General features: G+C 39.2%; 1 protein-coding gene across 1 annotated transcript; it reads left to right on the top strand.

The window, feature by feature from the left end:
• The first annotated feature begins 6,415 nt into the window (after positions 1-6,415).
• Positions 6,416-13,711, top strand: Fam216b (family with sequence similarity 216 member B). Its single transcript, XM_048340587.1, has 6 exons — positions 6,416-6,452; positions 6,824-6,936; positions 9,037-9,157; positions 10,872-11,049; positions 11,858-11,968; positions 13,612-13,711. Exons 2-6 carry the CDS (start codon positions 6,838-6,840, stop codon positions 13,709-13,711), a joined length of 609 nt encoding a protein of 202 aa, XP_048196544.1. The 5' UTR covers positions 6,416-6,452; positions 6,824-6,837.
• The last annotated feature ends 845 nt before the right edge of the window (positions 13,712-14,556 follow it).

Raw genomic sequence — 14,556 nt, forward strand, 5'->3', positions numbered from 1 at the left:
CAAACCTCTAAAACAGTGAACCAACCAAGTCTTCCTTTTTTTAAAGTTTATTATCTTAGTATTTTGTCACAGTGATGGAAAATTGACTAACACATAAACCTAACACATTTGACCATTCTCAGAGTCATTTCTGGTTTGTGACCAGATGTTATGTCTTATGTCTGATTTGTGACTTCACACTGCTGATGCACTCAGCTTTGACTGCTAATTCAATGGGAACTCAAGCATTTAGGATATCCCTCCAAGGAACCATTTTCCTTATAACCATGATGATGGGTAAAAAGCTTTATTTTCTTCAGGAAATCCTTTTCTTTCAGGAGCACTTTCCCTTCACCTTGTATTGTCCCTCAATATCACATTTGGACCAATGGAATGATAAAAGTGTTTCCTGTGCAAAAGTGAAGAGGAAGTTAGGCAGACAATTTTCTACTCCTCATTTCAGAGCTAAGGTTCAACACACGAATTTCAAAAAAAAGTAAGGCACCTGTAATCTTAACTACTCCAGAGGCTAAGATCAGAGAACTGAGCTCGAAAGCCAGCTCAGGCAGACAAATTCAAGAGACTCCTATCTCCAAATAACCAACAAAAAGCCAGAACTGGAGGTGTGACTCATGTGAGAAAGCACCAGCTACAGGAAGTCCTAAGCCCCAATTACCAGCAAAAAGTAAATAATCCAGGAGATTGTGGGCCCTGCCTGTAACCTTAGCTACTCGGGAGGCTGAGATCTGAGGATGTGAGGGTCCCAGTTTGACTTCTGTGGCTCAGTCCCAGTCCTAACTTCTTCCCAGAAGTTGTGCTGGTGAAGCTGCTCATTCATGAATCCTTCTGGCACTCTCATTAACTTATCTTGCATTTATAGAAAGCACAATTTATGTACCAGTTTATCACATGCAGTTTTCACCAAGTACAGTCAAGAATATAAAGTAATAAAAGTAATTTAGTGGGGCTGGGGATATGGCCTAGTGGCAAGAGTGCCTACCTCGTATACCTGAGGCCCTGGGTTCGATTCCCCAGCACCACATATACAGAAAACGGCCAGAAGTGGCGTTGTGGCTTAAGTGGCAGAGTGCTAGCTTTGAGCAAAAAGAAGCCAGGGACAGTGCTCAGGCCCTGAGTCCAAGCCCCAGGAGTGGCCAAAAAAAAAAAAAAAAGTAATTTAGTAACAGTCTTTAAGTCCTATTTACAGCTCTGATGATATGGAGAAACTTTCCTCCAGTCCTACATTTTATTACTGATTGTGTTTAAATCATTATGTGTGTCCATGTCTTAATTTTATGACAATATTCCCCCACAAAAGCAAATGGAGCTCCAAAATGCCAGGTAAAACTTTATCTTCTTAACTGACTGAGAAACTGAAAATCTTGGATTTGTTCAAAAGTATGTGTTTCCAGTAGAGCTGGGAAGGCTTATGCAGAAATGAATCCAGCACCCATGGTTTGATACTGAATTCTATGCATCCTGAGCATTTATGTGTTTTCATATGCTCCTAGGTACCAGGACTCTACAATATTTTCATTGTATCTGAGCTGTTCCTAACTTCCAGGTTCTCTTTGTACTCACCCAACTAGCAATGAATTCCATTGTTATTACTTCTGTCTAATTCGATGCAACTTATCCCTGTGGCCTGCCAAAATCTTCATGTACCTCAATTCTGGCACCCATTATATTTTCCACCCCACTTAGATATTTTTCATCTGAAAACATGATAAGCTTTTTCAGCCATGTCTTTATTTGATAAAACATAAACTAGATTAGGGCATGTCATCCCAAACCTATCATCAGTGGTCCCTTAGCTTAGTCAATACCCTTTTGTAGAAAATTTCAACAATTTGTGAATCAGATTTATCTACTCATAAGAATATCACAAGATATGTCATCAGATACAGAAATAGCAAATCTACCATATTTAAAATTCCAGAAACTTAACCCAATAACACCAAAAGGAAATGATTCTTGTTGAATATATAGCTGTCAGTATTGATCTTCAAATGTGTGTAAAGTTGTGTTGATACTTCACTGGTGAGTATTTTCATGTAATCCATGTTTTTGAACACCATAATATGAGTAGAAAGTGTTTTGATGAACAAAGACCTAAACTCCATATCCATACAACACTGCAGAACTGGCGAAACCTGCCAAGGTTTAGGCCTGGAACAAGGGATGATTTTTTGTAAGCAAGCTTCCCTGGAGCTCTATTAGGTCAAGGATTTAGCATGATACGACTAATACCCAGCTCCAGAACTAAGACCTTAAGTCTTGATGAAACCAAAGCCTTCCCTTATTCAACCAAGATTCATTTCAGGAGGAAACAGAGCATACCCTAAGGACAAAAAAATAATCAACACATATAAATTTTGTATGTAGGTAATGGCTGGGTAAAGGGGATAATTTTCATTCTTTTATAGTTCCAGGGACAAATGGGAAAAATCATAGACTTAAAGCAACCATGCATTAAGTCTTGGCTCTATTGCTAATAGCTGTGCCATAAAATTTCTTTTCAGAGTAGTCTTGCTGGTTCCTAATGAAAATACCATCTTTGCAAGTTCTTACATTAAAAAAATAACTTGACCTCAAGTCTATAATTATCTGAGCTTCTTTTGATAGAATACTTGTTTATTTCTTTGAATTTATTTGAGATAATAGGATCAAAATTAAATCTCTGAACCTTTCTCCACCCCCCCCCCTTCCCTTCCTACCTCTCCGGCCTCTTGCTTTCTTCCTTCCCATGATATTATGGATTGAACCCAAGTCTTTTCATTTATACTCTTCCAAGGAGCTATATTCCCCACCCTTTTGTTTAAGATAAAGTCTCACTAACCTTCAGCTATATTCTATGTTATACTTTTTCTGAAATTAAAAAAATATATTTCCCCAAACTTCTTGTTGTTTTGTTGTTGTTTTTTTGTTTTTGTTTTTGTTTTTTTTGACCAGTCCTGGGGCTTTAGACTCAGGGCCTGAGCACTGTCCCTGGCTTCTTCTTGCTAAAGGCTAGCACTCTGCCACTTGAGCCACAGCGCCCCTTCTGGCCATTTTCTGTATATGTGGTGCTGGGGAATCGAACCCAGGGCCTCATGTATATGAGGCAAGCACTCTTGCCACTAGGCCATATCCCCAGCCATAATGATTTTTTTTTTTTTTTTTTTTGCTCAAGGCTGGTGCTCTGACACTTGAGCCACAGCGCCACTTCGGGCTGTGTTCTGTCTATGTGGTGCTGGGCAATTGAACCCAGGGCCTCATGTATACGAGGCAAGCACTCTTGCCACTAGGCCATATCCTCAGCCCCTTCTCCAAACTTCTTAGCACTTATTTTAACCATTCCGTTTTCTGTTGTTGACAGTCACTGCTTCTATATCCAAGGTAGTACTCTTTCACTAAAAGTGGTCCTAAAAGGATAATTTTTGAGTTCAAATAAGTTCCTTCATTTTGAGGACCAATGGACTTAGAAAGTACCAATGTACTTAGAAAATACTTTTGCTAGAAAGTAGTTTGACTGTAGTTTGGTGTCACAGCCAGTTCTTGGTTAACTTAATTTTTTCTTGTAGTATTCTTCTACCCAATTTTTGAACTTCTGTGACAGATTGCGTATAATAAATACCATCTTTGTCAAATGCAGACTTGTTATTGTTTTTTTTGATGTAACAGGGACTATTACACATTGTAATGAATATGCATATGTGTGTAACATAAGCAGGTGATGTGAGTGCTGAAAAGTGATCTTCTCAAGGAAAAACATTCAAAAAAGACTCCATTGACAATCTCAACTCTGCTTATAATTGCTCCCCATCTCTTGTAGAGAATCACCAACGTCACAAATCCAGTGTGAGGTTTTGAGATTTTCATTGGCATCAATAGACTTTTATTTGTGCTATGTTTATTTCCCTGCATGATCTGCATTGAAAGTATAGATAAGAATTGCAAATCCTTTGTGTATTGAGCCCTTTCTTATTTAAGACATATGATTTACTTGCCATATCTTTTTGTGTTCTTTTTTTCTTTTCCCAGTCAAAGAATTTTCCATTTTTTGTTTCTTATTGGTATCTCGGCTTCCATTTTTTCTATGAATTCTTTCTCTTTGCAGGTAGCTTGTACTAAGATAAGAAAGATTCTTGAGAAAGCAAGGAAATCTATAGTAATAATGCTATCACAGAGCAAGGAGGGGTCAAGTGTGAAATATCTTGGGTCACAGGTTCATTATAATCATCTTATATAGCCTCTAACCATGATCAAATACAGGGAATATCTTATCCACCCCATCTCAACTATAAAAAGAACTTTATCTTGAAATAAGGATAATTCCACAGATTAGTACAAATCAAAGTCATGCTTAAAGCTTCATATTTAGGGACCACTCCATCATTCTGAACAACGGAAGTTATTTGCTCCAAATTTGGCTCCATATCTGGGGAATATTGAGGTAATGGAGTTTTCCTGATGGATTCCTACATGTTTAGTGCTCAACATCTGCCCATGCTCTTTCTCCTTCATGTTTTGTTTTTGTTTTTGTTTTTTGGGTTTCTTTTGCTCAAGGCTAGCACTCTGCCACTTGAGCCCCAGCACCACTTCTGGCCATTTTCTATATATGTGGTGCTGAGGAATCGAACCTAGGACTTCATGTATATGAGGCAAGCACTCTTGCCACTAGGCCATATTCCCAGCCCTCCTTCATGTCTGATGGCACATATACAGGTTGATCCTTTTTTGTCTTCTTCCTTGACACATGGTTTCACTATGTAGCCCAGACTATCCTTGAACTTCCCATCTTCCTGCATCAGTCTCACAAGTACTGGGAATACACACATTTACCATCATACCTAATAAGATTGACCCTTAATTAGACACAAAACCTGACAGCAGAACAGGTTAAACTGTGCAGTTGAAGCCATTCAGAGCCAGGAAGGGCACACAGCCAACCTTCCTTGGTCTTTGTTTTACCTCATGATGTTGCTTGGATATCTGTTGATCAACAGACTGAATTTCCATGACCATTGAAGGCCCTACAAGGAAACTGCATTGAGAATAAACACCAGATATTAAAAGAGAGGGGACATAATATAAAGTAAGTTCCTTTCAAAATTATCTTTTCATTCAAAATTTATTTTGTAGATTTTTTTCCACCCTGAATCTCCCAATCATTTAAATCAAACTTCATCAGGTATAGACCACTTCAATAGACAGTATGAATTTTGTCAGCAACAGCTCAAGAAAAGTATCTCTGACCAATTACCACAAAAAAGAGAGAGAGCATCAGTCATTTCCTTATGCTATTTGAGGACAGAAAAAAATCTTCCCAACCTTGGAGAATATTTATCCTCTGCTCTATGGATCTGGAAAATGGGAGGAAGGTTATTGAGATTATTTGAGTGAAGGGTAGAGCATAGGTTTCACTCAGATAGAATATTAAAAGAGTATATCTTAAACACTTGGTTTCTGGAATGCCCATTGAAGGAAAACAATATTAACTAAAATATGTATAGTTTAATTTATAAGGCTCTTCCCTGCAAACAGTATGCAAGGAGGTGCTGACTGGTGTTTGTCTAACATATTTCTTAGCTGGAAGATTTGAGTGTTAGATCTGTGGCCTTAGAACTGATCAGAATCTTTACTCCTATAGAAATACTTTGTAAGCGTGTGTGTGTGTTTGTGTGTGTGTGTGTTTGTGTATGTATGTGTGTGGTGTCGATGTGTGTGGTGTCAATGTGTGTGCATGTGTGAGCATAACCAGTGTAAGGTGGGGAGAGAAGAAGAAACAGGCATAAGGGCAAAGTATTTTATGTTCATGATCTCAGCAATCACACAAACCACAAGGCAGGCATAGCCACCATCATGAAGATGAGAAGACCCAATATATAAGAAGGGAACAAACTCAGGTCTGTTGGTTCTAAGGGCCAAGCAACTTATACTATAGTTTCAGTTAATTCAGTTAGGTTGCCATATGGATATTTGCATAGTCTAACATAGAAGATCTGTTACTATATCTGATTCACCATATTCTTTTTGTTATTCTATAGTTTGTCTTACTGATGAAGGTGAAGGAACAACCAACAACTATTCTGGTTTCTATTTTTTGCTTGGAGATGCTAATCCAAGATGTCTATTCTTCCCAGGTTAATTGTTGATTATTAATATGTACACCTAATATTCTAAATCCTAAATTACCTGGAAAGACTTACAACAGGTACAACTGCTTCATCCTGTATCTTTCTCAGGCAAATGGAAAGAAGTATAATAATTTATACTTTAAAAGAAGTTTAATAGTTTATCATTTGTGCAAGAACTAGAGAAGGATGAGAAGACATGTCATATTGCTACTATCATCATATTTTAAGATGTATTTAATGAGCTGGGAAGGTTCACTATATATAATATGTATATCACATTTTTTCTAAAATCAAATATATGCACATAACAGAAGCAAACTAAATTAAAGCAAACCAATCAAATGCAAACAATAGGTAGGGAAAGGTAACCCTACTTTCCTCTCCAATTAAAAATAAATTTTCCCCAAACCTCCAAAATGGTATGTTACTTTTAGAGTCAGATAATAACGTTGTTTAAAATGATCAAGGCATAACTATGGTAGAAATGGCATGACTCTAAAAGCCATGTATTACAGACACAGTGAATTATTCCTACTGGAAAAGGCAGGATATCATGAAAAAAATGCAGAAATAGGCAATCTGGTAAGGTCTGGTTACCTGGAAACATGAGGAAAATGTTCATATGCTTTAGAAAAAATAACATTTATTTACTTATTTTTTTTCTTAAATCTGGCCCCAAAGTGAACACAGTGTAAATGTATGCTCTGCTTTGTTAATCCTGAAAGATACAGGATAAAGAATGGGAGGAAACAAGAAAAGACAAAAAAACCTGAAGAATGTTCCACAAATACCTGGCATTCGAGTCCCTCCCTCTGTTGCTGACACTTCATTGCTCAAGGTAGACATTTTATTCACAGATAGAAAGCCTTGTCTCTCTCTTGGAGCTTTAGGACTTTTTGCTAATATCTGTTTGTCCCGCGATCAGGAACATGTATGACCAATGTGATTTGAAGGCACAAAGGATGGCTTAGCACTGGGAGGACTTAAGACTAAACCTATCTAATTACAGCAGCTCAGCTGAATTGTCACCTCCTTGTGGCTCACTGAATTACCTGTGATGGAATATTGTAGTTTCCTGTTGCAGAGCTATGAGCTCTTTTCAGTCTAAGCTAGTCAGAGCACTCACAAGTACTCTTTGTAAACACTTGAGTTTCCCTCTACCCCTTCAAAGAAGGTGTAGGCAAGAGAAAAAGAATGGTAGATGTTACTTATTACTTCTCATTAAGGATAGTTAAGAGTTTTGCTAAGGGAAAGAAATTATATTTTCTTCGTGAAGTGGTAACTTTTTTTCTTATGTAATGTAACTTCTCATTGTACTTTGGAACTCTGCTCTTCAAATTGGCTTGCAATTTTCTTATTATCTTGTTCTCAATCATTTGAAAGGCTTAATTAATTACTCAGAAAGGGAATCCATTATCTTCTTCAAATTCAGAAATTATAAGGCGACACTGATATTTCAAATTTTGAGACACTTGGCTCTGTTACTTTTGCTCTGGCTTATTTTTAACAACAAATTTAAGGTCTACACCTCAAAAACAAATGACATGAACAAAAAAACTGTCCCATAGACTTTAGTTCCACACAGAATTTCTAATAGGAAAAGCTGCCTTGTCCTACTTTCATATATCTTCACTTTAGTTTTTATTAAGTAGCTACCTAATAGTTTTGATAATTCTGACATTGATTTAGGTTTCTTCTCTAGAACAACCTTTTTTTTAACTTGATTTTACTAGAGTGTTGATGCCATTCTCTCAGTTTCTCATCTATAAATGACCACAAAAAATCAATGTTATAATTTAAAAGATAACACATGCAGAAGGCTTGTTTCATCATATAGTAATCATTTAAGATATATTAGATATAAAATAGTAACTGGAACATATCCTAGTTGGGCATTGGTAGCTCATGCTTATAATCTTAGCTACTCAGGAGGCTGAAATCTGAGGTTCCTGATATAAAACCCAGTCAATAATCCCTGCCTTAAATAGAGAATTTTAATGGTTCCTTATGTAAGCTCTCCTTTAAATTCACTGTAGTAAAATGGTTTCCATTAGCTTTTCCTGTTTAATTCAACAACCTCTTTGAATTCAGATTCAGTGCTATTTTTGAACGGAGAAAGAAAGTCTTGTTTTCTACATACCCGGATATTTTGTGCCCCATAAGAGCACTTTGCCTCCTCTGTTTTTAACTGACTTTTTCTTTTTCCAATCCAGTGGATCCCAAATGTTAGACTGTACATTTGAGAATCAAGTGAGGGTATGTAACAACAGGATGCAGGACCTAGTGGTCACAGTTTCTGACTCAGCAGGTCAAGGCCTTGAGTTGAAAATGCTGGTGCTTATTTATTGGTTCTTTTACTGGGGTTGCCCCGAGCCTTGTGTATACTAATTACCCTCTCCCTGAGCTCTGTCTCCTAAGAAAGTGCATCACTAACAGATGCCTAGGTATTTCTCATGCTTTGAGGAACTGTCTTTTAGCCCCTAGGGACTCTTCCTCACTCTGCAGACTTTGATGCAGTAGGTGTCTTATTTAGGAAGCCTACTTTGACTGCTATAGACAATTTGTTCTCCTGTGTTTCCAAAATACCTTTTCACTATTGATGTTAACCTCTTGACACTTTTCTATCTATTCACCCATCTTCTTTCCCTTCTAGGAACTTTCTACTGAAGGTCTGACACCTTCTGAGGCTTGCCATACTTCAGACATGTACAGCTCCCCCAACCTACTATCTCTAGCAAAGACAAACAAAATCCTAAATCTTGGAACTCTTTGGATTTCCCTCAATATCATGACCTTCTTGTTTAGACTTTTTAAATCCATGTTTACCATTGTAAAGCTGTATAGACAAGAGAAGCAGCTGTTTCTGAAGTTACCTTTGAATACATCCCATTTTAAATTCTGCAGAGACTCATCAAAGTCACCTGCTCTATCATGGCAGGACCTAACCCGAGGACAACAGTGCTACTTTTACAGCATCATGAGGATTTATGACTCCAGACCGCAGTGGGAGGCCCTGCAGAGCCGCTATATTCAGAGCCTGGCACACCAGCAGCGGCTGGGTGAGTTTACCTGCCTGACCCAAACAGCCTCTCTTCAGGAAGGGATTTGTGTACTCCAGTCAGGAGTCAAGTTTCCAGATAAATAATTCAAGTAGAATGGCTTCTGCCAACCTGCTTTAGCAGAATTATTGACCAGCCAAGTTTAAGAATGATCATCTCAGACAATATACAGTATAGACAACATATATATAGACATATAAACAATATATGTAACAACATATGGCTAAATTAAGAAGGTTTAAAGAACCAGTAGTGGGGCTGGGAATATGGCCTAGTGATAGAGTGCTTGCCTCGCACACACGAAGCCCTGGGTTCTAATCCTCAGCACCACATATATAGAAAAATCTGGAAGTGGCACTGTGGCTCAAGTGATAGAATGCTATCCTTGAGCAAAAATAAGCCAAGGATAGTGCTCAGGCCCTGAGCTCAAGCCACAGGACTGGCAAAAAAGCAAAAACAAAAACAAAAACCAATAGTATGCACTGTTATACAATGTTAACACTGAGGCTCCCACCATGGCGCTAGTCCTTGATGTCTGTGAAAACTAAAAAGCCCAGTTTCTTTAAAACAATGGCTACTTTTCTTTTCTTTTTTTTTTTTTTTGAGCATTTGCTATGTCCCATCCACAGGCTATACGTTATTTTTCTCAACACTTTATAGCTGTGAAAAATGGAAGCTCTGCTAGGTGATTTAATTTGGTAAAGACTATGAAGATAGTCAGCGCCAAAGAGGACTTCAAGCCAGAGCTAGAACGTCTGAAAAGCACACACCCTTGCTGTACTGCCTCTCCTCCCCTACCAACCCCTTCAGATTTCATGGAACACAGGTGAAACCATGGTTGTGAAAGACCTGCAGGTATTACAAGCACCAGCCTACTAAAAGCTGTCATTGTTGTTAAGTCTCTCTGTACAAGAAATGTTTCCTGTTGCCAGAGCCTCTGTTATGCTCTTCTAGTGCTGAAAGGAAACTGAAGCATGGATAAGTAAACTATCAACCAGTATGTCCTTGATCTGGACCCAGGAGTAGTCAGGTACCTGTGATTATCTGCAGTGCTGCAGAAACAATGTCCTCCAACAGCTCTATTCGCAGAGAAAAATTGCATAGAAACCAATAAATCTAACAGCAGACACATTCAATTCAATATTTAGGGCTGATGAATCCACCTGTCACCTCCATAAGATGTAGGTGTCTGAGACTCATCCTCTGAGTTTCTGATTCCATAGGCCTGTGGAAAAGTACAGCCCTTCACCAGGGTGATTTTCCAATTGGTTGTCTATGATTTTGACAGACACTGAAAGAAAATCAAATACCTCTCTTCCTAGATTTAAAGAAACTATAGTATGAACTGTTACAAAATGTTAAAAGAAAATATTTTAAGGTTAGAAGAAACGGTGGCGTGTTCTGTTATAAATAACATTGTTATCAGAAGAACATTCTGATATCAAAGATGAGTCACTCATGTGACAAATACTCATGGCTCAAGTCTTTTTCCAAGTGATTTGACCTGTTAGTCAATGACTAAATGTTTACTAACTCATTGAATGAGACACAAATGAAGAAAACTACAATACTCTACCCACAGAGATAATGTAATCAAGGCATCCTAACTACAAAAGCAGAACTCTTGTGTACTTATGTGAATATTTCATGTTTTATTTGGTTCAGTAAAACTGTCAACTGGCAAGTTTCTCTCTTTTGCTACCCTCCTTCCTAGGCTACATCACCCAGCAGGAAGCCTTGGCTTGTGGAACTCTCCTTCTAGAGTCAACCAAGAGAGCCTCAGCCAAGGTAGCAAAGCAACGAACCATCTCCCAGACGTCTTCAGCCATGACAAGAAAACGTCTGTCAGCAAGACCCAAGTCTGCTGTTGGTCCCAGGACCCACTGTGCACGGTGCTGAGTATCAGGAGCCAAGATTGTACAGTCTCTGCTCATGGCAGTTTGTCTAGGTATCCTGGCATCCTTAGTATTTGGTGGGTACTTAGCTTACATTTCATGGATGACAATGAATAAAAGAGTAACTCCTAATACAAACCTTAGGCCTAGAAGTAATCTTTCATTCACATAAATTTTATCGGCGAGAACAAGTTGTAAGGTTTACAAAGCTATAGAGCAGAGAGAAAGCTTGCCCACATATCATCTGTGGAATAAAATGACTTCCAAAGTTTTCAAAGGGAAAACTTTCTCTGTATTTGAACCTCCCAGAGAAATCCCAAGAACAGGGAAAAAATGAAGTGACTAGTAGGTGCCAGGCCTTCTATTCCTTATAAAGTGGCCACTCGTTGCCTGGACTGAAAATACACACACCTTTGAATTAAAGTGGATCATGGAGTTTCTGGAATGGCATCATGGCATGTGTCTCTCTTGCTTTTCTTTCCCTACAAGCTACAGCAATTAGCTTGGACCCAAAGATTCTGATTCTAGCCTGTCCCAATCACTTACTAGACCCAGATGCCAAGAAGTTCACTTGGCCTTGACACAAATAACAGAATCCATGCACACATCTTTCCCTGCAACCAAACACTCTCATGAGAGCAAGAAATAGCCTCAAATAATTGATCTCAAGTCTAACCTCATAGTGGCTTGGAAGGTTTTCAGCAAAGCACACATGACCATGCAAATGAGCAGACCATGAGGTAACAGTGGTCTGAGATCATTGTAGAAATAATGTGTTCTGAGATCCTACCTGACTTTTCTTTAGGAAGGACAAATGCTTGGCCCGACAGTATGTTGGGAACCCTGAGAAGCTGACACTGACCTCTTTGGGGGTCATGCACTTAGTTCTAAAGAAGCTTCTTGACCCTGGCAAATCGTAGGGCTTACTCAGGTACTCTAAGTAGATTTACAGTTTTCAGCTGGGAATTGTTAATAGATTTAAAAGAACAAAAACATCAAATGGAACTAGGGTGAGCTGAAGGGGAAGCCTCTTGCAAGACAGAGATTTGAGGAAGTCCTGACAACCCACACTAATCTTCCCACTGCTTCCACTGTGGGCCCGTTATCCCTCTGAACTGCTGACTCCCACTTTTTTTCTTTTACTTTTGTGTTTTGATGGGCATAGATACTTGCTGTGTAAGCCAGGGCTAGGGATACAGAATATCAACAGGGCTGCTTAGGATTCTGAGCTACAACCCTGCACCAAAATTCTCAGAAGCATCTTGTTTCCAATAGAGTTTTTTTTACATGCTGGTGGTCAGATGAATGTCACAGGCTCACACAAGGACAAATGGATTGAATAGATCTAAGTTGGTGCAGGAAGCCCCTCTTGTTGGCCCTCCTTTCTGAGAAGATACTAGTCCCCTGTACTCAGGACCCTGAGACTTATAAGGTACGTGGTGACTTGTGGTGATAGAAGTAAAATGCTCGCTTGAATTGAGAAAGACAATTAAAGGAGGGAAACAACCCAGAACCTGAAACTTTTAGGCACAGCTCCTACATTGATCTATTGGAAACTATATTGCTTGTTTTTACAATGTGAGTGAATACTATCAAAATTTAAGTCTCTGAGAAGCATAGTGGTGCATGCCTGTAATCCCAGCACTTGGGAAGCTGAGGCAGAAGCATCTCCAGATTCAAGCCAACTGTGCTATAAATTGAGGCCCTGTTTTGACAAACAAACCAATCCAGGTGTGCTGGTGGCTAATGCTATAACCTCAGCTACTCAGGAGACTGAGACTTGAAGGCTCTGCCAGCCCAGGCAGAAAAGCTTACTAGACCCCATCTTAACTGAGAGTCGGGCATGGAGATATATGCCTCGCTGGCTATCTCTGTGTGAAACTATCTACCAGGCGATGCATCCTCCCTTCCTACAGTGACCTGTAGCCAAGAGCTGTCCCTTTTGGCATACCACTGAGGCATGAGCTGCCTGTGAGGAACTCTATTCTATCATTTCCTTCTATCACCAGGTGGAATTCTAGTTGTGCATTTTGTGACCTGTAATTATTCTACTTTGAATTCATGCCCGGTAACCAAAGGATTATTGTCCTTTCACATAAATGACCCAATATATTTGATGTCAGAGCTTTTTTTTTTTTTTTCTAATTTACTTTGTTGTTCTTTTAGAGGTGATACACAGTGGAGTTACCTTTACACACTATATGAAAGGTGATGTCAGAGATTATTATCTTGCAAGACTATGGATTGATCCCAGGGTCTTTTTCATGCTAACCCAGGGTTCTATCACTGACCTACATCTCCAGCTCATATTTATATAATTTATATGAAACAATTGCACTCAACTAAAATTCACCATATCTTGGCAAATGCATTCACACATGTATCTACTTCAACAATTGTGATACAGCACATTCACATTTCCCTAAAAGTCTCTGACAACATTTGTGGTCAAATTCCTCCCCCAAACTGATATTCACAGTAATCACAGATCTGCTCTTATTACTATTGTTTTGATCTTTTGAGAAATTACGTCCTGTAGGGGATGACTATGCCTTTAAGACCTGGGGTGGCGAACACGTGTGTCATGATGGCGCCGGTTGAACCAGAGGCGGAACTCTTGGTCTCCGTCTCTGCGGGAAGTTCTGTGACATCACCATAATGGACACGCTCTTAGCCTATCGTTGGCACCTGGCCACTCCCTCTGCTTCGTGTCACTGCTGGTATAAGTGTATTTGCCCTTCCCCTTATTAAACCAGAACACCCCTTGAGGGTTCTCCGAGAGTCCACACGCCCCTGTCTTCCTTGGGAAGTATAGGGAGGGGGCAGGACATTCTCGCGACCACACGGTGACCGAGGCTATCCGTGGACCTCGCCCCCACAGTCAATCCCTACTGGCCAGGGGATGCGTTGAGGGCGATAGGGGACCACACGGAAGAGGTAGAGAGGCCCAGGACCTCCACGCAGACGGAGGTAGAGCTAAGCCCGGCATTGTCCTTTATTGGCAGTATTGGAATTTGAACTCAGAGTCTTGTGTTAACTCTAGATCTACATATCCAGCCCTACTTTATACTGGTTACTTTGAAGTTAGAGTCCCATAGACTTTTTTGCCCAGGAGGATCATGGCCTTGAATCATGATCCTGTAGATCTCAACTTACCATGTTACATGTATCTGTAATTTCTTTTACTGTTTCTTTTTTCTGTTACTGAATAGCATTCGTGTGTGTGTATACCATAATTTGATTTGCCATTTATTGTCTGACAAATATTTACATTGGTTCTGGTTAGCTATTATTAGGAATAAAAATTCTATACATATTTGAATGTAAGTCTATAGAACATGAAATGTTCTTAGACAGATATCTAGAAATACAATTATTGATTTTTATGAGGCATTTAAGTCACGTGTGAGCGCACAAAATATTGCCATCATGTTTTCCAGAGTGGCTGCACCATTTTGTACGCCCACTAACAATGTAGAATTCTAGTAGTTCTATTTCCTTGTA

This window comes from Perognathus longimembris, chromosome 3 (assembly GCF_023159225.1).
Source record: "Perognathus longimembris pacificus isolate PPM17 chromosome 3, ASM2315922v1, whole genome shotgun sequence".
Lineage (NCBI taxonomy): Eukaryota > Metazoa > Chordata > Mammalia > Rodentia > Heteromyidae > Perognathus > Perognathus longimembris.